The sequence below is a fragment of the Amblyomma maculatum genome, chromosome 7 (assembly GCF_055883805.1).
Source record: "Amblyomma maculatum isolate TAMU_Amacu chromosome 7, ASM5588380v1, whole genome shotgun sequence".
Taxonomy (NCBI): domain Eukaryota; kingdom Metazoa; phylum Arthropoda; class Arachnida; order Ixodida; family Ixodidae; genus Amblyomma; species Amblyomma maculatum.
This window is the reverse complement of record NC_139350.1, coordinates 69,235,810-69,259,913: the sequence shown is the minus strand read 5'-3', so window position 1 is coordinate 69,259,913 and position 24,104 is coordinate 69,235,810. Positions and strand designations below refer to the sequence as shown.

Genomic DNA, 24,104 nt, shown 5'->3' with positions numbered 1-24,104 from the left:
ATTTGGTGAGAATGATCACGGCCTTCCAACCAAACCTCATCACGTGAGGGGTAGGGCTGCTAGGACACTGAGCCTCTGAAAGCTGAAAATCGTAGAATACATTTACAACCATACCTTACTAAAGTGAGTTGGTCGAAAGACGGTTGTGTGTGTGGGTGCTGGTTAAACCAAAAAAGTCCAAGTGTTCTACCAAGTAACGTGTTAAGCCGGAAACGCTCGTTGTAAAGTACGGTACGTGGCCCCTGTGATCCACGTAATGCTGTTTCTGCTCGATGGCGAAGTGTGTCCGTGGTCAAGGAAGTATATTGCACTTCGTTAAAGCAAAGAGTGAAGTGAAATCTAATAGCGCCATCCCCTAGTTTCAAAGTGAATCGGCTGGATGGTAAGGATAGGTCGAGGTGAAAAATGCCAACAACTTCTATTTTCAAAGGCGTAACCGAATCTCTAATGCCTGGAAAAGTTTCGAGTGCACCTCGGGACCACTGAGCACATCTCTCCCATTGTAAGAAAAAAAAAATAGAAAGAAAAAATAAGGTCAGAAGACTGAAACGATCCCTCCCGAATGTATTGTCAGGCTATAATGTTTTACTTTAAAGTGGACGTACGATGAATGAGCTAGTCGGTGCTAAAATATTGTAAGCACGCTGGAATCGGTAGGACCTCGACGCTTCGGGCTCTTAAGTCCATCAGGACGGAACCAGAAAGCGGTTTCATTCTCTACAACCATCAAGAAATTTTTCGCCTTTAGAAATGTTTACGTATCTGTCATAATTTCCTTGAGCAAAGAGGTCTCCTAATAAAGTGGGGATCTGCTGCATCCAGGAAATGCGACTACTTCACTCTCGAAGCGGCTGCTCAGAACTGGTAAAACAAGCACACTTTCTGACCTTTATTTACATATTTTTAATAAATGTCAAGACTCGTTCTCCAGAGAGGCATTCCTTATCTGGTGATCCACAACGTAAAATAGAACGATATTCCATCATTGTTTTGTTCTCTTGACAAACATGTACGTAAACAGGGCAAAGGGCTTATCTAGGACATCTAATCTGCATGCTGTAGACGTTTTTGAAACTCAACACAAGGTGTCTGTCGACAGCATCGGGATCTGGACAGTCAGCACGTGAGCACGCGCAGCTAATCTCGTGAAACTGCATCGTCATAATTTGCCTTATTGGGCAGTGTGATGTTCGTAAATTTGAAAGCACCCAGCATGTGGGTTCTGGACAAATATTTTTCCTTGTACATAAATGAATTACGCAGAGAGGAGAAAAGGTTCATTTTCTCCCACCTGATCGTAATCTAGGGACATTTTATGAAAACCTGCGAGCAATGCTTACAGAACAAAGAGCCACAACCGATTTTTTTTTTTTTTTTGAATTATGAAAAATAAGACTTGGACAAAAAGATTGTCACGAAAAGCAATTTTTTTCCTTCTCTAGCCTACAACAAACGGGCGTTAACCTAAAGTAATTACTGGAATGTCTCTGTATTCCGGAGGAATCACGGAGCTTCGTATAGAGAAAAACACTGCTAATGAGCATATCGTTGCAAATAACGTTATCTCTCAGCAAAAGCAAACATTAAAGAGCAAGTTAGTCAAGCACCCTGAGGAGAGACAGTCTACAGTACTGAAGCATCACTGAGGACTTCATTGTTTAATTCATGCTCCTTCCTCAGGGAAATTCAAGCTTTTACTTGTACCAGGAAATCAGTCGCTGTACACGCGGTGTAAAACATGGCCTTTCCTATCTGAGCCAGCACCACAACTAAACCAAGAAGTATTATAGTGACACTTTAATCTCTTGACAGCGGAGATTAACGGAGCAACTCAGAAACGCGAGATACCCAGCGCTCGCCAAGAGCTTGAGCCCAAATAAAGCTCGCCAAACGAATGACCGACAGAGGAGAGGCCCGGCGACATTCACACCAACACAGACGGGAAGATTCAGCCGGAATTTAGCCCAAAGACAGACTATTATACTTCGTTCGTTTCCACAGCCGTCGGCTGCGTATCACCACGCTCCACTTCATGCGCTTACCCGCGCTCGCCTGCGAAGAGCTCCAAGCTGGCAAGTTTAGACCTGCGACTCATTATCCCAGCGGGAACTTGGTGGCCCTTGCAGAGCGCTGCAGACTCCGAGCGCGTATGTGTGCACTGCGCGTGCCAACGGGGCTCAAAAAAAAAAAGGGAGGAGGGGAGAAAGAGGACCGAGGGGCGTTGTCGGATGCCCCCTTACCCGGCGGAAGCCAATTTTCTGCTCGCCCCCAGGGGCGCGTAGTAGGCCATTCGCCTAATTAGATCCCGCAGGACGCTGCCATAGGGGCAGACCTCGCCTCATTATCACCTCTCCACGATGGCTGAGCGCGAAGCCATCACAGCCGATTCTATGGCGGCCTTTGCTTTTATACCGTCCCATCCGGCCTTGCAACGCTCTTGCGGAGACCATCGCGTTGATCATATCGTGCCAGCAGACGAGACGCAGACGTGAACTTTGCACCAGTCTTGACTTTCGAAGCTACGAAACGACGCTTCCCGCGCTTGAGTCTACCCCACTATCGGCAAAAGAGAAAGATTCATTATGGCGCATGTATGACGTCGCACGCCCTATAGTGTCATCACGCTTTGGGAAATGAAATGCGTTGTCTTCAGTCTGTAACGACTGGTTAGACTGTATGACCTGAATTGCTGAGTATTATTTTTTTCTTTGGGAAGTGATGGAGCGCCTGCTGCGTGTGCACACTTGTCGAACCTTGCAACTTGACTGTGCTGTTCATTAGAAGAGGACATTCGGCACAGCGTGTTGGCACTAAGTTGACGTAAGTGTGGTGATTACATCTGATACGTACTCTATTGCGCGGCGCATCGCATCCAGGAGGGAACTATAATACTGCCTCCACAGGGGCGAAGCAATAAGCATGTCGGTGGCTGTGCATCGCATTATATCGTTTAAACATGGTGACAACGAACGCGATAAGTTACCTCCTCCCCCCTCCCTCGAAAGAACAATTATACATAGTGAAATCATGTGCTGGTTTAATAGCACTCCTTTGTAGTTGATGTCAGCTACGAGACACAAACTCTAGACTTTTATACCCTAATGTCGCCTTCCGCGTAAGGCCTCGTTATAACAGTGAAGAAATGAACAAATTGCGCTCGACTCAACATCCTTGTCTTTCTCACTATATGGGCACCTTTTGAAGTGCTCCGCCAGCGCACGCCCTCCGTGGACTTGTCCGAGACCGCAACAAAGGTGTGTGATATCCTGTCTCTAAGCGTGCATGGAAGGTGTGTTAATTCAACTTACCTGTCGTTACATCCTCCAGTGGTTGTCGCCTTCTGGGCTGTCCGCCTGCTCATATCGGGAGTTTTTGGGAGACGAGCACAGAGTCATGTTTAATATGTACTTTGTGATGGAGCACGTACTGATCTTCAGCAATTCGGCGCGGCCTTAGTATAGGTGGTTTAAGCAAAAAACAAATACGAAAACGCAAACTGGCCGGCCCCGGGACGTGCTAGTTGAGGATTCTGAGACAGATTTTAATTGTGACGCAAAAGAGGGATGCTGCAAGAAACCGCTCCGCGAATGATTAACGGATTCGCGTAAACGTCCTATGTGGGGCAATAACTTGATTTCAAAGCTTCTTCTGCGCTCGCAAAGAGCGGTTAGAACTGACGTGTGACCTCTAAAGGCAGTAATCTTGAAAACAATTGTTACAAAACTGTGGAATAGTGCTAGACACTTTTACGAGGCTGTAGACAAAAGTAGTCTAAGCTGCCGATGCGTCGGAAACGTTTGCCTCTGACGTTTATTCTGCTCACACAAGAGTTATTAAGACTGGAACGAAAAGTGACGGAGGGCAAAAACCAAAATGGTCGCCTTGTGGATGACATCCGCCTCGCATTAGAGGGGGTATCAGGCTTGATCCCTGGTGCCACCGAGTACCTACCTGTTTTACAATGGCTATAAGATGTCCCCCGGCCTGGTGTTTGGCTTACCTGGGCTGAAATGCTTGCGAAAACGGTCACCGATCAGACTGTTGCGCTGATGTATCAGTGGTTCGTTCTGCCTTCAGACAACCTGAAGTCCGGCTTATGATGAAGGAGCCCATATGCGGCCGTCTTTTACCGAGTATTTCAGCCTAAAAGAGCCTGGCACCAGGCCGCGGGAATTATATACTCATTGGAAAAGCGACGGTTCCCGGTGGCCTCAGGCGTCGATCCTGGTACCTCTCGAATGCGTGACGGATGTGCTGCAACAAAGCCCCCTTTCTCTCTCTTTCTGAATGGGCTGAATTTCAAGCAGGCCATAAAACCCAGCCTCAGTCCTCGTTAACCAATGGTATTTGCAGATCAGACGCATGAAACCGGCATAGGTGGATTTGGATTCTGCTTGAAACTCAGTGAGTGATTCGCGCATTCGATGTGCTGGTGCTCCTACTTGCTGTACCAGATTTTGCTCTGAACCTTTCTAAAGCACTTAAGCACAATTAATTAGAATACAGTTACAGAAATGGCCCCCGCCAGGTTCGAAGTGAGGTCCTGTGCTTTCTTATACGAAAGTGGTATTGGAAACATACATGGTACCCAAGAACTAATAACGAATGCAGATGACACCAAACATTTTTTTTTTACATATCGTGTTATTTAAGCAGTCTAGCCTAAATGGCTATCTAAATTTTTTTATCACCGTAACTGTAAAAATAAAAGAAACGTTTCAGAATGATAACAGCAAACACATAATGTTTAAGCCAGTTAATAAAACAATCGAGAGTGAGTTCATATCATCCACACTGTCAATGTGATCATGTGAGAAGAAGAATATTAGTTTATGGGCGCCTACATTCAGGAATAATTATTTGTGCATAAGCATATATCCGTATAGAGGAAGATAGACAGGAAGACACAAAACAGCGTATCTGATTTGCTATGGTTAAAAACCAGCTATACAACATTCTTTGCTTTCTCGAAACATCGTTACAGGACAACGGTATGGAGCACGACAAGCAAAACAAATTACAATCAGTTATTAATCCGGCGAAAACGAGTCTTGCGTTGGATCTGAAATTATCAAGCCGTTGATGCAAATTTAAGAACAGCTCTCTCTCTTTTTTTTTCAACAATATTGCATTCCTTGTGCCTACCGGATTTTGCACATGACATTTCTTCAAGTCATACACAAAAAAAAAAAAAACATACACAGCAGGTTTATGCAAAGGATGCCGTGTATAATCCCTGGATGCCGAATGGCTGACACCTAAAATAAATAATAATCATCATCAACAGGCGGACAATACTCATTATAGCGGAAAGACGTCACCCATTATCTTTCATCACCTGGTTCTGTGCTAGCTGCATCCTCCTAATCGCTGCAAACCACTTAACCTCATCCGCCCACCTAACTTTTTGCGCCCCCTGCTACGCTTTCCTTCATTTGGAATCCGATTTGTCACCTTTAGCGACCACCCGTTTTTCTCTCTTCACAATACATGTCCTGCCCATGCCCATTTCCTTTTCTTGATTGATAGTAAACAATTGTCTGCTTATAAATTAGTAGATATACTTCAGATTTTATTAACTATGTTTCTTATCGGGAGGCATTAAAAAAAATAGGGCAAGGGAATATTCCTGAGTGCCAACGTTTGCTTCCAGTATTAGATATTCAATTTTTCGATTTAATTTATGTGTACATGATTTAAACAATTGATCTTTTTAAGTAGACCTTTGAATTCCTTGTGAATTTTGCTTAGTGATTCCTCTCTCTTATTTAGTTTTATTTTTGCACGCTCATACTTTGTTTTCCACCTTGTTAACACAGACATGCTAAATTATTTTCTTGCGCTAATTGCTTAAGTTTACAATTTAAAAAGTATCCACCTAATCTTTATGTTTTATGCTTTGTATAGATGAGTGCTGATGGACTAAGATGTGCCTGCCTTAGTAGAGTTATTGTGTATTACCTTGTTTAAATTTCGTTGTGTTCATTTTCAACTGTTTTGCTTGCTTTAAAGTCTACATTCGACATGGCGTTTTTAAGTGTGAGGGAACTGAGGGATGTTATAAAGTATTTCTATGCACACGTTGCTGGAAATGGGCAAGGCTTCTGATTTTTAGCCACGACTTTCTGATAAGGTCGTTTTGTGCTCACAGTTTGATTTTCCGTAGAACACCGATGGAGTGCATGTTTAAATATTTTGAGGAAATTTTTGAATACCGAAAATTCCATTATGAACATGCTTCAAGAAATGGCGTAAGCTTTCAATGCATGTCAAAAATCTTTCATCAGTTGCACTTGAGCACATAAATAAGTCAGACTGAGACAAAAATCTATTAGGGCAGGCTTTGAAAAGTTATTAGATAGAATCTAGAAGAAAACAGAGCTAATACCATCGGAAATCATGATTGTCATTGTGATGTTGAGCAACTTGTGCAAAATTATGCATAAAACATTTTCAGAGAAATGTTCAAAGTTAGGGTGTTTGTTTTAAGACAAAACCGCAGGTGGAACCTGCTTTTTAAACTCGATTGAAAAAAAAAAAAATCTTCACTCCCAAATCAAAATCAAAATGCCTTTATGGGATCATATAGTTGAGTGGTTTTCATTTTAGTACCTTGATATTTTCACTTAATTTCTTTTTATGCGGTGCTGTTCCTAATGACAGGAAATGAGGTAAGGTACTACTAATTCACAAGCAATGTTTACAAGATGATCTAGCGATTTACCGACAGTTTTCCTTGACGTGTACATGCACAAGAACGATGGAGCATACTTAACTATTTAATATTTTTTTTTAGGAAAACCATATTGTCGAAAAATATTAGAAGTAGTTTCAGGAAGAGTACTTCAATTTACAATTTTGACTATAAGACGACTGATAAAATAAGTCAATGTACAGAAGTAACTTGTTTAATAGAAGTAATTTTTGGGGGTTACCGTAAAGCATTTTATAGAGTATCTCACAGCAAGTGGCTTATGAAATTGCCTCTTTCTTAAGCTACGACTCCGCGAATGAAATTAATGAAATACTATTTCTCACAAGTGAACAATTTATTTCTGTAAATGTTGTATGGTGAAATAGCAATCAGTCTGACCTGGGGTAGCACAAGGATAAGTAATAGGTCCTCTTATTTTTATATGCATTAGCTCAGTGGACATGCGTATTTTGCTGCTAATATCTATTAATTATTATGCAGATGACATAGCTGTGTAGTTTAAAATAACATTTTTTAATAAATAGCAGGAACGTAATGATCATTTCAATAAAATAAGCCTCATACGAGGGGCAAAACAACATGACTGCATGAAAAACACTTGAGGTTATAACACGCAAAGAATTAAGTTTCTTTCATTTTATCCCACACCATCGAAGGTAAATTGGCTGAAGCTGCTAATATTTGTGCTAAGCTAAACCTTGGACAATATTTGAACTAGTCGACAGGAACACCGTGCTCGCTCAAGGTTTGGTCATTGCAATGTAAACGCCACTGTGCCTCCCGGAGGTCAACATCTTGACTTACAAAATTATTGTACTTCCAGTGCTCACTTATGGTAGACATATTTCAGAGCCGTAAACTAAAAGAATATATATAAATATATAACCATTCTGAATTTTAGAACACAGTCTTTCGAACACGGACTTTTGTTTCGAAGCATAGAATAGTGCAACTATAATAAAAATGCAGAACATTTTCCGGCAAAATGTGCTTGAACGACATTTTGCCATTTCTTGGTTACCATCACGGCAATAACTGATACATCATCACATATTTCCTCACCAGGCTTATAATTTGCCGTTAATATTTTCAAAAAGGCAGCGCACTGGTGTTTTATGGTAGTGTAGTTTATTTTTTGTGATAATAGGGCAGCCATTAGAAATCTTTTTTTTGCATCAGAGGCTTGTATGACTTCAATGGATATGTTAATGAAGTATCTCACAATTTGTACACATGTCTCACACATATTTAAAGACACTTAATTGGTTTTATAAAGAAAGTCCTATTCCTCATTTTGAAAGCAGGACAGTCATCAGAAGGAAATTTGACTACGCATCGGAATATCGAGCCATTTACATTAACATGTTCGCAAAATGATCTTACAGTATTCCACAGATTCCACAGATGCCTCACTACCATGTTGAAAAACGCAGCCAACTGGTTTGCTATACCAGTCTCATTTATTCTCTTAGAGGGAATGAAATCTTGCCACACTTCAGATAACCACCACTACCACCACCGCCACCACACTTCAGAACCATAGGCCATTCACATCAACATGCTCATCCCAGTGCAATAATATAGTATAATTGCCTCCAAATTAAAAGGTGTCCCTGAATTCTGCACCTCATCTGACCAGACTATATCATAGCTTGTTCTGATATATTATCTTTCAAAAAGACTTTCGCAATTGCAGTTCGTTGAACTTGTTTTCGTTAAATTAGCACTTGACATGTCTCGCGGTTTTCCCTCAACCAGTGTGTGGAGGAGAAATAAAACACATGCCTGGTTTACTCCAGGTTAGTGCCAACATCATTCAGCGGGTTGCATTGGTCTGAAGTGTCCTTTATTCTTAAATCATAACTCAAATAACGTTGGACCAGCCTATATACAGAGCGAGAAAAAGCGTTCTTTTGTCATTTGGACTCATTAGGTCGCAAGAAAATCATTTTCTGTCCTCATTAATCCTATGGGTGGGTGGTACTCACAATAAGCCTTTCTGTTCTGTGTCGTTGACTTTTCTGGCACAGCTAGGCAAAATCGGAAATCTCCAAGATATTCAACGTAACCATATTCCGATACGTTCTCATCCAGTGCGCTGCATGTTCCTGAGCTGACAAACAATATCCGTCCGTTTTTCTTGATTGCAGTTTTAATGGCCTGAAATCGCGAACTGTGCACAAAAATGCTTTTCTTTTTTCCAGAAGGTTGCTGAGTTTCCCGCTCCAGCATGCGAAGGAAAACACTGCGATTTTACGTTCGCGCGTTACTACCGTAGATTTCAGATAGTCCAGTCAAGAATACGTGATGCACTTGAGACAGCCGTTTTCAATTGGCGTTCGAGGATCGACTTGACAGCGAACGTTCCGCATTAGGCCGCTTCCTTTTTGTTAATACGCTTAAAAGACTTAAAGCTTAAGTCAGGGAGGTAGAGGGGCATAGAACAGCGTTACGAGAGTTGTATAGTGACGTACAAAAACATGATGTAATGTAAAAGCCTAAATTTGAACAAATGTCATAGCGTCAATAATGGCCGACCACGAGAATACAAAACCGAGATTTTCTTTCTTCTTTCAGATAACATATACACAAAGGGACGTCAACAAAATCGCACTGTATTTTGTGGGAGATAACGGATCCCATTCCTCTGCGAGGCCCAGCTCACAGGATCGTGTGTGTGTCGCATCACCGCGACGTCTTTGTGTTCGCTCCTGCAGCCTGCTCCAGAAAACGTGCTGTTCAGCACGGAATCGATCGCCTCTGAAGACAGCAGCCGGTCTGGGATGCCATGTTGGCGGCGCAGACAGTAGGGAATTGCACAAAAAAGAAAGACGCTTCGTGCTCTTCGTATGAGCAACGTGAACAAGGCGAAAAAAGGAAGAAATCGGCTGCGCCTTCAAACTTCACGCTCTGTACTTGCGAGGTCATTGATCGCGGATGGCGAAGGTAATGTCTTAGGGGTGTCAGACCGCAGGACAAAGGCGCTTATTCAAGTTTCGCTGAAAAAAAAACAACAACACCAAATCACTTTGGTGACCCATCAGAGTGCTATCAAAGGTAGAACCTAAGAATGAGCTAAACGCTGCAAAAATAGGTAACAAGAGTTTTGGATCTCGTTGAGTCAGCCTCTTCTATACTTAGCAGGTCCTAGATAACGGTGTTTATTTCGAGTGGCGGTCATGGAAAAAAAAAACCCGGCGGTAGTGCAATAATGCAGATTTTAAACGCCGCCCTCCATAAAAGTGACGACACGTTTACTAGCTTGCCCAAGAAAATATACTAGCAGCAAAAGCCCATTCATATCCGGAAGACTACGCTTAAAGTTTAGAAAATACGGAGTTTCTATATAAAGTCTGCCTATTTTTAAATAACTAAAATTTTCACGAAAAGCAAAATATTATTCGAGTACATAACTAGGAGAATTAGATTAGGATGGAGCGCATGTGGCAAGTACTCGCAAGTAATGACTAGCCGCTTACTGGTATCTCTAAAGAAGAAAATATACAACAGTTGCATGTTACCTGTACTCACATATGGGGCTGAAACATGGAGGCTACAGAAATGGGTTCTACTTGACGTGAGGACAACGCAGAGGGCTATGAAACGAAAAATGGTAGGTGTAACGTTAAGTGATAGGAAGCTTGCAGACTGGGTCCAAAAATAACTCGATTTATGACATTCTAGTGGAAATCAAGTAGAAGAAAAGGGCATGGGCAAGGCATATAGAGCATAGAGAAGACAACCTATGGAGCTTAGGGTAACACAAGTTGGATACTAAGGGAATGAAAACGTAGCAGCGGGTGGCGAAGTCAGGTGGGCGGATGAGGTCAAATTCGCAGAGGTCAAGTTGATGCAGCTAGCACAGGAGTGGGTTAGTTGGAATACTATGGTAGTTATTCGCTCTGCAGTGTGTATAGCGCGGCTGATCATGATGATCAGCCGCCAATTTAGCCGCCATGATGATCAGCCGTCAATTCCTTGCTAATTTAGAAGGCAGCGAAACCTCGGGAATATGTTGTTGTGGAGAAAGAAGGCGATCACAATTTCAAACGACTGGGTCAGTCTTTTCAAGTCTGCGTGATATAACATATCCAGGAATATGCCTTGTTATCTTTAGAACAAAGGTTTAACACCAGCTAACTTTCTTGGAAACGCAGACGGCTTGGGCAATCTTGTTGCTGCCGGCATTGAAACGCAGCTCTCCTTTAACAACTTTTTCCCCATTACCGTGTTTTTTCTTTCTTTCTTTATTTACTCCGGCCGTCCACGTAAGCTCATTATCTGCGTTTTGAGGGCCAACAGCAATTTACAAGGCTTCTTTCAATGGCCTTTTAGATTATGCGCGCCGAACCGTAAGTGTACCTGGTAAATCGGCTTTGTTAACAAAGGCTAAACGCTGAGAGAAATGTGATTGAATAATTTGGCTTTGTGCTATGGTGACGTCGCCAAGAAAACGCGCCAATATGTAGTAGGTTCAACGAGAAAAAAAGCGCTACACGATTTGCTTCGAATAAAACAAGGAACCTGCAATGTCTCATCTACTACCTGTGCTGAGCGATGTACCGAAAATGCCCCTCCCTCCGCCCTTGAAAACGGGCTGCCTACTCCCCAAATTTAGAATTGCATTGTTGATCCAGTTGTACACGTTCAACAGGCGGCGGCTAAGTCGAATGTTTGGATTCGACCAAGGGCAAACGCCAGGTACTGTCCTCCTACTCTTGCACTACCACTAAAGGCATGCTTTTAAGTGATTTAGGTTTAATGTTTTATTTGAAGTTTCACTACCCCATGTACTGCAGAATTTTGCCGCCTCCGATGACTTTTTTTGCTCCCGGGCTCATCGAACGTCGGATCCAGCCAAGCCGACGTCTCGCACCAGTAAACTAGAAAAAGGTGCACTACAGGGATGCCTTCGCTCTAATGCGCAACAAAGCTTCTTCTAGTACCACAATGCCTCTCAGAAAATTTTTTTTTCATCCTGATCCCAGCGGCGACGCCTCGATCACCGGTTAGTCGATGTGCGGTGCGCTGCAGTTGGAGACTTGCAGTACGTCACACAGGCGTCAGCCTCTCAGTATCCGGTATTTCAACCACGACGCTGCGTTACGCTTCCTGCCCCTTCCAGGACGGTGGATCCACTTTCCCAGTCCGAGCCTTGATCAGCAGAAAAGTTGGCGAGTTTAATCAGCCTTAACCGGGCGGGACGAAGGGGAAAGAAAGAGCTTGGGTCTCCTTTTCTACCCTTTCCGACAGCGATTGGTTACACAAAAGGCGAAGAAGCCATGATCATGAGCGGCGTTCGCGGCTCATTCATATCATATCGCAGGTTCAACAGCACGTGAGGCAACGCTTAAACGGCCAAGTAGCCTTTAAAAACCCTCCATCCCCACGCGCCGAAAGCCGGAAAATAAAATATAAAAGTGGCTATACGTGTAAGAAAAGCGGTCATGCCGGATAGTAGCTGTGTTTGGGAATAGGCAGTGAAGACTAATATGAATGAGTGTCCTATCTAAGCTCTCAACTATAAAAGCATTCTCTCGAGAACCCATTCTCGAGTACTGTCAGCCATTGTGTAACTGTAAGAGAGCTAGAGGGGGGCTGGCACAGAAGCGCTAGTTAGGAGACTACTGGATGTAGTGTAGCACGTGAAAATGTGAGCGAAACGCAATCCTCCTCCTTTCGTCCTTTCTCACGGAATAAATTTGTTTTCCTGCAACTACTCGCATTACAAGCGTCGACCAAATGCTGAAGGCGAAGTTGTACTTGTTTTAGAGAATGCTTGGAGCTACTATATGTACAGGTGGAACTTTTCTGTTTTTATTTGATGAAAATGTGGCGAAATATCTCGTGTTTATTTCAAAATGGAGCTTTCCTTTCTTTTTGCGGATTGTTATTTCCCAAGCAAATAAACTGCTTTTCTCATCAAATTTAGTAATCATGCTAAGCCTAAAATTGCGTAAGGAACTTTTCGGCCCTTATTTTGCCACACGGGGAGTAAATTTGTTAATAATTAACGCACACGTTGTTGTAGGCAAAGCTGTGCTTGCCGAAGAAAATGATGCCGCTATCAAAAATAAACAAAACACTTGTAATGAATAAGCTGTTTGGCACTAACAGACGATGTAGCTTATGTTTAAAACTTTTCTCTCGTTATCATCTATTGGGTGTCTCCTTTAAGCGGAGAATTCCTGCAAATGAGCGGCTCCTTATATTGCGTCACAGTTTCTTCTCATCGGGGCTCTCGAGCCAGAGCAAATGAATGTTGCCTACTACGAATTTCATCAACATTCACGCGCGATTACAATATATCTGCTCGGTCAACCCTCAAGACAGCCCGTGTGTCTGTTCCATGATTTTTTCACACCGCCTCCACTGCATACCTTCGAAAAATTCTCTTTTATCGTCACCGCTCCTCAAAACGACCGTCAAGTTCTCAGAAAACCGCGGCCGTATTGCCCCTTACTCACTTACCAAACAGTCTAGCTTCGACAGGGGTATGGCTGCGCGGTTATCCCTTGTCCCTTTATATTTAGGTTCCCACTACTGCAGCCAACGTATGTCTTTTGTTTGCTGCTAGCTACCCGTCTGGTGGCAGCTCGCCCTACGTCGTCGCAAGTTTGAAAGTTTTGTCGCACATACTAACGGCATGCCCCGCAACCACGCACTCTAAACACTGCGCTATGTCCACCCTCTCTCGGGGATGACTCTGCGCCGTAGACTACACATGAATGTTATTCTCTCTTCCGACTTAGTGTAATTATATAGCCAGCAATGCGGCCCGCCTGTCAAAAACACCTTCTTCGGTTAACACTGAATTTAAAAATTGTAAACATCCTTGCGTTTGTAGTTTTTTTTCTTCTTCAAAACCGAAAAGTCCACTACTTATAAGTTACGCTTCCCTTCTTCAAAACCGAAAAGTCCACTACTTATAAGTTACGCTTCCGTATGGGGAATCTATGGCTAGGTCGCACTAAGTTTAGGCTGAAAACAAGACACCAACGTTACTTAAATTTTTCGTGCGGGCAACTGTTACACATTGGGTCCGAATTTTCGATCTCCAAAATGAGCAATGCCGAATCGCAGTTCCCACGCTGCAAGTACGCATTAAATGAAATATTCAGAATCGGCCACGTAAGCTTCGTAAAGCTGAGAGATGTCTACATTTCTTTCCGGTTATTTGCGCCCCTTTGCACCACTGGTTGGAAAGCAGGGCTAAAGCCTCAATGATGAGCAGGAAGAAATCGGAGTAGGAGCGGAGAGGGAGAACAATTAAGTAGCCAGGAAGTCGTGTTCTCTGGGTGTATCCTCGATTCAATTAATCTGTGTGCATTATTCTCAGAATTGGTAATCTAAAGCAACATATCAAATATGTAGACGATCAGTGTCCCATCCTAGTAGTGCTCTCCATTCGTTTTACCCAAAGTCACTGAAAAAATAATTGAGAACACCGCGTAAGCTTTCCCACTGCGACAACAGCCGAATTTTCTGTAAATTGACTTTAAGCGGCGGGGCCTACCAAAACCTCACTGCACTCCCCTTTAAAACTTTAATACTTCCACTGTAGACAACCCTTAACCGTGCTGCAAAATTTCGTTCTTGTTGTATTGTATTAGTGTTGGTTCACAACACACCCTCAGTTAGCGATGCCTACTTGACTGAAGTTTAACTTTTTCCTTTGTTAACGACGTTTCTAAAGCAGGCACACACACACACGCATCAGCGCTGGCGGGATCGGTGGGCTTGGAACGTTTGGTTATTGTAGCCATTAAACTTTCAAATCTGGCATCCGGGAGAGGACGACTGCAGAACTCTGGCCAAGCCCCTTATGAAAATGGAATTTGCCTTTTTACTTCCTTTGTTTTTCCTTTTTGCTTCCTGAACAGCCTTCCTATAGACTTTTCCTTTCTTTTGACTAAAGGAAGTTTCCTTTGAACTCACCTTGTTGAGACTTTCCTTTCTTTTGACAGAAGGAAGCTCATTTTTAAACTGGTCTCTTTGGCAATACCAATAATGACCTTCCTTCGTTTGTCCTCAAGTAAAGAGGAAGTAAGTTCCCTTTACTCTTTATGCATCATAACCTTCTTTATTTGTTCTTAAGTGAAAACATACGAAGCTCATTCTTTTCAGCTCTACTTCTCGTTTTTTTTCTTTCATGAGTATCCCTTGCACTTTTTTAACTTCTGAACTTTTTAGGATAAACCAATCATACATTTATCAAAATATACACAATCGCATTCGTTTCTTTGCTGTGCAAGTAAACACCATTTTCATTTTTTTTTCATTTTATTTTGAATCCATGCTTTTTTTTTTTTTTTTCATGCGCTAGATCTTATTTTTAGCGCGAGTTTCTTATCACCACACAAGGACCTAGAATATTCACCCCTTCCTCCCTTTGTCCTTAAGTGCAAAGATAACTTTCTTTTCATGCATTTCTTGTGCTTATTTTGTGTGTGTGTGGCATTACTTGGTCTATGTCTTGCCCCTCTGAATTTTTTTTTACATAAAATATAACACATTCAAGAATTTTCATACATGTTAAAGAATGCCAGGTGGTTCAAATTCATCGCTTTCGCAGCCCGCTGCTTCGATGGCAATGCATGCGCGAGACGGCGTCTACATCTGTGACCGCTGCTTCAGCATTCTGACATGGTACGCAACGAAGCTCGGCGTAGGGCTGGCAGGGTTCTTCAGTATTTGGGTCGGCACTGCAGCCTGGCAACGCTTGGCTCGCAGCGACGCTGTTAGCAAGCGCGGCCTGCTTTCGTCGTGATTTAGTGCACCTCGGTACGGCGCGACGTTGACGTCGCGCAAGTACGCTTTTACCGTGGTGGCACCAGTGCGTGCGACAGGTAGGCGACGGGTAGGCGGTTATCGCAGCACCATCGATAACGGTTTCAAAAGCCTGCCGTTAAATGCACTTCACGATATGCCTAGTGCCGGATGTCACACTATTCACGAGTCAAGCTCGTTTACCTCCTATCATAGTTTAAAGACCAGCAAATAATACGTCGGCGACGTCGGCACCATCGTGCACAAGAAGCCCACGCAGCCGAGGTTACCAAGTACTGCCAGTATAACCAACGTTCTCACGTTGAGCAAAACCAATAAATAATGACACGCACCACAAGAATTCCGCTTCAAAAAAATGAGCGCTGCTGTTGCTAGTGACAAAAATTTGCTTAAATTATTTGCGTTTGTTACGCATCACATATCATTAGTAAAAAACAAACCCTTAAGATTGTTTTTAATCAGAGTTTTTATTTTAAAAGTTTGTTAAATTTGCAAAAGTGAATTTAAAATTTTGATTGGTTCGAAATGGCGCTTGAGACTCTAGCGCTATCGTTTTCGTGAGAACAGCCGGCGGCATACTTCACTATGTATTTCATGACTGTAGGAAGTTGATTGTTCGCGTTCGTTGTGTTCGTCGTGTTTTCACAGCGTGAGTAGTGCAAATGGCCGATCACGTCTTGGTTAAATGGGCGACCGCTCAGAAGTGGTACGCATACCCCGTAAGAAACCTACAATCAAAAGAACTGCAGGCGAAACTGGTCGATAATCCAAAATACTGGAAGATTATTCAGAACCAAGGAGTGCTACATGTCCAATGGAAGGAGGGGTCGTACTCTCCTGCGTTCAGCCTCGGAGTGGGTAAGTAGTCAAACGTCTCTTGTCTCTTTTCGTTTTCGTAATGATGTTCACCGGTGAAAACACCTTCCTTTGCTACTCGCGGTGAGTTGTGTCGCGAAGTCGTTTACATGCCCGCATTACGACCGCATTGTGATAACCGGCAGGTGACAGTAGTGCACATGGTGCACGGGGTAGACAGACAGTTGATTCCGGGAATTACGTGAAATAAAATAAAAGCCTAATGAACAGAATTTGCGGAAATAAGAAGTAGAATAAACGCGCCTGCTGTCGTTACGTGGACCTGATTCTCCCTGTTTACACAGCAAATGGCATTTCTAGGTGTTTCGTGATAACAGGAGTAGGCTTCCAATTTGGGCTCCGTAAAAAAAAAAATAATAATAATAATTCTGTTCTTACCGTTTGATTATTGAAGCTGATTTAGAACAAGTTTTAAAGATGCCCATGGTGCTCGTTCCGAGACAACTGGCAGTGTAGCAGCGAAACGGACGCTTTCACAGCTGCAGGCGACTGAAGTTTAAGCAGATAAAAGCGCCCAACGTTTTGTCGCATTCATTTATTTTCATGTTCATTTCTTTGTTTCTTTTTATTGAAGCATCAAACATGCTTCCTTTCTTCGCTACCAGCCTTTCTCCAGAAATTCGCGCAGATAGAAAACTTTATTTCAAAAAGAAAAAAAAAGGAAAACAAAAGAAGTGTGTGTGTGTGTGTGGGGGGGGGGGGGGGGTGCAGTGCATGGAGTCGCCATTCCAAGACCGCAGTGGCCTGGGCTGCCGCTTTTGCCTGAGTTACCAGACTACGCTGGGTCGCTAGGTCAGAGCGTAGCAAGTCAAGCAGTGATATCAGTTACCAACAGCATAATGCTTAGTGGGTGGAACAGCACGAAAGGACGAAGCACACAAGAAGAGAGTGTGTTTCGTCTTTTTGCGCTGTTCCACCGACTATGCAATTGTACCAACTCGCCCAACTGTCCATTCTACTTCAAAGCATAATGCTGCAATGATTTTTAGGTGCCGATCTAAAAGTTGCTCCCAGTGCATGGGGTACGGCCAACAGGTGGAAGAGCACCGCTCTCTCCACTTCATTTTCAATGCTGCCGTTGCGCTTTGCCACTAGTTCAGGACGAGGTTGTCTGCCACAGGATCGCGTGCTCCCTTTCATAAAGCTCACGACTGTACATGGGTACAATCCCAGTATTCATGGCCGCATTTCAGTGGAGGTGAAATGCAAGTTGACTGTGTACTGTATGATGTCATTTGCACATTAAAAAACCCCAGGTGAGCCCACCACTACGGCATCCCTCATAGCTTAGCTTAAGTCGCTTTGGGACATAAAACACCATGAACCTACCATAAAGCAGAGTGGCTATGTTTTACGGTATGCGTGGGAGCTCAAACTGTTTTTCTGGAAATGCATCCTTTGTTTTGTCCACTACTGCTCAAGTGGGCAGAATGCCCACTTGAGCAGTAGTGATGCTGGATGGTGTCAGCTCGCAGTTAAACATTACCGTGTCCTTTTATGTGCCAAGGTTTGCTCAAGGGCTGATGTTCCTCCTTAAGAAGTGTTGCTTTGAACCCTAAACAGTGTCCATGCTACGTTTCTCTTGTCAGTGGTCTTCATTTGGTCACTATTTTGCTAATCTCATGTGTGGAACCAGATATCTGCACAATGCGTTATACTGAATAATTTTTGTATGATGCATTTGAGTGCAAATACAATTTAGTGAATAGACCTTTGCCACATGTCGTTTTGCAGGAAAACTGCAGCTGTTACAAAATGTCTAAGCCAACAGATGCAAAAAAGAGAGTCCTGGAGCTTGAGGATGAAGTGGAGTCTGCAAAAAAAAAGAATGAAGAAATATAAGGCCGCAAGAGATGAAGCACGTCATATGCTTGGTAGGTGATCGCTTTTTTCTGAAGCCATTGGGAATGCTGATCTCCATTGCCATGAGACTGAAATAATTTGCTCTGTCACCAGATGCTACGTAAAGCATAACAAATTCAAGTGCTAACTCTTAAATGAATAAGACCTCTTGGTCTGTAGCACGTCCTATTAAAAGCACCAGTAAGATTATGTTGCTGCAATAAGGTTCCTCCTACACTGAGAATTAGGATTGGTGTTCTTCCTGTATTTGTCTTTGCAACACATTATAGGTGGTGTACAGTAGTGCTCAGCTACACCATGGCGCTGCTGCATGACGCCACCAACCACCATGCTTGCAGTGCACGTAGCAGATGAACTGCTGCCACTCCTGCTCTGCAAGCATGCTTTTTTTGTGTTACAGTGACTTGCGTGTCACATGTCATTGCTTGGGATCGGCATGCATCTGAGATTCAGCCTGTTGTCGTATGTGATAGCTGCATGAAAATGCATGGTAAACAAATGCCACTCAAGGTGAGCACCTGTGCTGGTTTGTGCTGCTCAAGCCGAGGCCGAAAAACAGGCGCGGGATCGGTTTCCTTTCTGTTCTGGAGTGGTCGGTGACAACAACGCTACAGTGAACCTGGAGAGCTGCATTAGGTTCAAACACATTCACGGGGTATAAGTTGTAGCCAGATGGCTGCGGCAGGTCTGTGGTGCTCTTGCATTACTGTGGACGGCGTATCTGAATGGAACCCTTGATTCCCTCAGATTTTAACCTCAGAGTCTCCTGCAAATGATGAGGTGCATCTAGAATGGGCGCAGGAGGGACACCAAAAAATCTAAATTTGTATGAAATTATCATATGTGGCCTCGTCCTGTCTTGGACGTTGGAGTCCTTATGGCATGCGCTTCATTTTCCTGTGCCATTTTGGTCACTTAGGTGGTGTTTTTTTTTTTTTTTCCACAACAGGAAATTTATGCTTGTCCAAGCTCGGCACCTAGCTCAGCAATCTGCCTAACTTAACTCGGTCACTACACCATGTTAGCAAATGTCGACACGAAAGACAGACACGAGATAGGTGAAGCATGGGCTATCGAGTATCAGCTACACACTCGAGTGTCAGCCTTTGTCCAAATGTATGGCGTATTGCTGCCGCCATACATGTATATTGCATGCTGACCTCTTCAAGGCCCTTGCTACCGACAAACTGTTTCAGGGATGTGATCTGACTAACTTCTGTTAAAGCGCTCACAGCTATCTCGGCATCATCATCCGCACCCATGAATTCATTCTAAGCAATAGCAGCACCCGTCAGTTGCACTGTAGTTACAACGTCCTCCGCAGTTAATTCAATCCAGGCATTTGCACAGCGAACAAAGAGATCAGAAGTGGGATGTCAGCATTGGCTTCATCAATTGCTATCAGCATCCCCTAGATTATGTACCGCTGATAGGGCGCCTTGAGTGCGTGAGTGATGTCAGTGTCTAGCAGCTAAATTTTGAATGGCGCATTTGGTGACAGAAAAGGGTTGGTCATGCAGTCAAGGGCAAAGAAAAGGCTTTTCTCCTGTGGTGAATGTTACATGGGCTGCTGCTGCTAGTGATGAAATAGTATGTTTTGTTTCAGCTTTCCTTTTTTGTTTTTTGTTTTTCAGATGTTGCTGAGCTGGTCAATCAGCTGATGGAATCCGTTAATAATGCTGCGTGTACAACACAAGCAGTTATGCCGCCAACCGAGGCTCAGGTTAGTTTCTTTAGTCTAGTGTCTGCATGGTTGTCCTCATTACTGCCTTTCTCGATGAAACTTTTTTAAGGGTCACACAAGAACTTGGTTCTAGCTTTATGATAGCATTGCCACAAGTCATGCACTTCCATTGAGAAGTGTGCAGGGATAGGGAAATGAGGAGCTCATTATCCATGTGAATGAAGTCAGCAGTCACTGAATTCAGAGATAGGCAAGAAGCAATGCTCTTTATGATTGGTTGGCTCTTAGGGTTTAATGCCCAAAGCGGCTCAGGCTATGAGAGATACTGTAGTGCAAGGCTCCGGAAATTTCGACCACCTGGGGTTCTTTAACGTGCACCGACAACACAGAGCACACGGGCACCTTGCGTTTCGGCTCCACTGAAAAGCGGCTGCCTTGACCAGGATGCTCTTTATGAGGCTGGGCTCACAGACTGCATAATTAGTAGCATAATGATATTTTAAATGAATGTCAGTTTAATAGAAACGACAAAAGACAGACTGCTATTTTCTTAAATTCGTCAAAACAACCATGAAAAAAAAATCCCAACTGCTTCCTTTCATTTTAGTGACTGTTACTTCATTCGTGTGTACATTGATTTGGAAGAGTTTTTGTGAAAGCTGTAGTGATCGGAAGTGCAAGGTTACTTTTGTTTACGCTTCCTGTTGAGCATACTTCGCTTGGGCTATAGAGCAAAGCCCTTTTCATCAGAAAAGAGATTTCCATTAGCTTGTTTAATATTCAGCAATTTCTTAGGTTATCGATCTCGGAAGGCCATCTTTTTGCACTACAACTCGAATGACGCAGCTGGTGCTCCTCTAATCAGTCATTTTAGCGACTTGGGCGAGTCATCATGGTATTCAAGCTAATGTGCAGATAATCCACTTGCACCTGACAGCCACCTGCAATGTCACTCTGGCAAGTCAAAGGCAATTAACCACCATGGTATTGCCAGGAGGGTCTCCTTTGAGAAGGAGTTGTGGCTTCTTAAGCTGATCGAACAATAGTTCAATTTCACTTTAACCCCTTGAGCACTATTATTTCGAGATTTCTAGCTAAAATTGCTAAAAATTAAGATATCAATAAAGGCCCCATTACATGAAAATTTGTTGTCTGTGGTGTGAGTGAAACATCAAGAGCATGGCGCTGGCAAGTGGCATGGCCGAACACACATTCTTCGATGATTTGTGTGGCTTAACGAGACCACATGATATCCAAAAGTTAGGAAGAGCTGCTAACTCCAGTCGTTCATTTGAGGTGGGAAGGTGAAATACGAATCAACACTCCAGTGCTCTTCAGTGCTGAGCCAGGCTTGCTACACCTAGGCTACGCAGACATGTTGATACAGCTTGGTTAAAGCAGGGCTTTATATGTTGGGTGGTAGCCTACACTGGTCGCATCATACCCTTAAAGGCGGAGCTTAAGTGTCCCTTTAATTTTTATTTTTACTGCTGGTTTCTATTGGTAGTGTAATAAAAAAGGAGGCATCCGAGACAAAAATATTTGAACCGGAAACTAAGTCAAATGAGTGCAGTGAAGTTTATTGCTCATTACGTGAAAAATCAACTGCCCGCCAATAAGCAGCAATCTAGTCGAGTAACATATAGCGAGGTAACTGGAAATGTTTTACAAGGGACGACCAAGAATGGAAGCCCAGGGGGTTTCATCGGAATGCTGTAAATTTTCATCCACTGACACAGAACTCGCAATAGTATCGTCTGAGCTGTCATCATCTTCGTCGGAAGAAGTACTCATGTCATCACTGTCGTCTTGGCTTCCCATAACAATGCAAAAATTGGTGTCTGAGCCATCTTCGGATGGCGAGGATGGCAACGAAGAAAAGCTTCTTTCCCGCGATGACGGGCCAACAGTGCATGCGTTGCCTCTACCAGGCACCATTTTTTTCATTAAGGCTGCTTAAAAGGCTTTCAAGCGGTAGAACAAAAAGCAGTTAACAGGTCAGTGGTGCCATCTGTCAAATGGCACATGACCTAAGCCACAGAGGAGCGCTGTACTCGCCTAAAACTCTCAGGGTGAGGGTCTATCCTGCAAGGACAAGCTACACTCGTCCAATATGGCTTGAGGGCAGCTTTACAAGGACGAGCTGCTTGTCCAAAGCGCTTGAGGGGTTAAATTATGAAAGCTACCTGTGCAAGCTGGAAACTAAATGTTGCCTCAAAGTAGCACATACAGAGCAGGGAGTGCATGCTTTTACTAAACCTTCATTGGCAGTTTTTTTAATTGGTTGAGCTTCTGATGTACGAAAAGGATGTTAGTATTTTTAAACAGGAGGTGACAATGTGGGCACTGTGCTCTGTCTAAATTGGCTTTTAATGGCCTTTGCAATGTTAATGATGAGTAAATCTCTTTATTTTCTGACTTAAAATCTGTTTTTTTTTTTTATTGTTGAAATGCAAGCATAAATTAGGTCATTAAAAAATCTCTTATTTCTTGTTTTTTCTTCTGCTATAGCAATGCACTATTAGCGCTCAATCCTTTACGGGGCATTATGTGCCCTCTTTTTGGCTAGTTACCTTAAATACATAGTACACAATTGTCAGGTTACGCTAATAAAAATGTTAAAAGATGTTTGGCATCATTCAAAATTAGATCAAAACACTGCTCGGGAAGGTGTCAAAAACATCAAATAGTTTTCGTATGCCTTCATTGTTGTACATGTTAAAGTACGGCTTCTTGAATGTGTATTTTTACTTGCAAGCAAATGACCTTAATTATGCATTTTGGGGTTTCTTTGAATGTCTTTAAGCTGGTCTAAGTTTTTTGTTGTTTGTAAAGCCCCTTCATTTTCTTATTGCATATCAAGGAATATTATTGTATGTTACAATACTGGTCATAGTACTAATATTTGCTTTTTGTTCTTGCAGGTGCACATTGGTAGCAATATTATGGTAAATCAGCAGTTGATTGACCGCAAAAAACTCAGTGCGGGCAATCAAGCAACAAAGTTTGCGTGTAACTTGGTGCGGGCTGTGTTCTCACCCGAAGAACTGGAAGAAAGCTCACTCTATGGCCGTGTCTGCAATGCCTGCAAGGAAGAAGCTCCAAAAAAGGCACTGGGCTGCCCAAAATTGGATGCTGTTATCTGTAAGTCCTCGAGCTCATAGCCTGTGCATGTGATGCAAGAGCATTCTGAAATATTGTCCAAACAGCTGACTTTTCAGTGATGGTCAGGGCCATAATGCTTGCCTTAATGCATAATGCTGTGGTGCCTGCATGGCGCTCACACTGTCCGTGCTCTGTATATTTAATTTACAAAAGCTAAGGAAGGCTGGATGGACTCTAGCTTGTTCATTGCAGCCATGCTTCTGATGTTTTTTTTTTTTTTTTCTTTTTGCAGCCTACACCTGCTTGCTCAATGGAGTACTGGCCAAGGTGGTCACCGGCAGTTGCGCATGTTTGCACTGGGATTGTGGACAGTGATCCAATTTTTTGTCACAGGGTCTTCGAAAGCAGGCCTAATTGCAAGGCCTAAACAGAGGAAGTACATCTATTCAAATAAATATAAGCTCATACAAACAAATGTTTCAGTCTGAACATACTTCCTTCGAACATCCACCAAATATCCCATAGTCATCATTCCTTTGAACTTCCTTTGAACCAATAATTGGCCACTGCCTGTGAACTCAACTCAAACTGACAACGGTCTGTTCACTGGGAGCTCAAAGGAAATTCACAGGAAATTCACAAAATGGTCAGAGAAAGTTAATTCACTGTGAATTCAAAATCAGTAGCCAATTCTCAGTTCAGAGGAAGTTGCTTCCTTCTGACTTTTTTGAGTTCACATTGAACTCAAAGGATGTTCTCATTTTTATAAGGGGCTTCTAGTGACTCTGGTATTACCAGATATTGCGTGCTTGGAATTTTCTTACTACTATCCTCCTTCACTTGCCTTCAAATACCTTAAGGTAAAAATCCGTATTTAAAAATTCCAGCGAACAAATTTGTATAACAATTATACCTGGTAATTTCCAATTTTCTAAATATAATTTGGAATATTTTGTTAAGACTAGGCTTCTGCATTTTGATTAATGCGCCTTTGGTCAACTGTTGGAGTCTTGTTGCCATCTGAGTGTATAGGTTCATTTCACGGGACGTCATCGCACGAGCACCGTTCGC

At 43.0% G+C, this 24,104-nt stretch overlaps 2 protein-coding genes across 2 annotated transcripts in view; one reads left to right on the top strand and one right to left on the bottom strand.

The window, feature by feature from the left end:
* Positions 1 to 24,104, bottom strand: part of LOC146183596 (RYamide receptor-like) — a 288,411-nt gene that overhangs the window by 249,182 nt on the left and 15,125 nt on the right. The gene's annotated exons all lie outside the window — the stretch shown is intronic.
* On the top strand, positions 16,061 to 23,748 carry LOC146183597 (uncharacterized). The gene is made up of 5 exons (XM_084609159.1): positions 16,061 to 16,363; positions 18,116 to 18,255; positions 19,879 to 19,967; positions 22,853 to 23,072; positions 23,326 to 23,748. The coding sequence occupies exons 1-5, from the start codon at positions 16,320 to 16,322 to the stop codon at positions 23,406 to 23,408; spliced, it is 576 nt and encodes a 191-aa protein (XP_084465285.1). The 5' UTR covers positions 16,061 to 16,319; the 3' UTR covers positions 23,409 to 23,748.

Coding starts and splice junctions, on each gene's coding strand:
- LOC146183597 (XM_084609159.1), top strand. CDS start 16,320: ATGGAAGGAGGGGTCGTACTCTCCTGCGTTCAGCCTCGGAGTGG. Junction 16,364..18,115: donor TGCGTTCAGCCTCGGAGTGG/GTAAGTAGTCAA, acceptor GTCGTTTTGCAG/GAAAACTGCAGCTGTTACAA. Junction 19,968..22,852: donor TGCCGCCAACCGAGGCTCAG/GTTAGTTTCTTT, acceptor TTGTTCTTGCAG/GTGCACATTGGTAGCAATAT.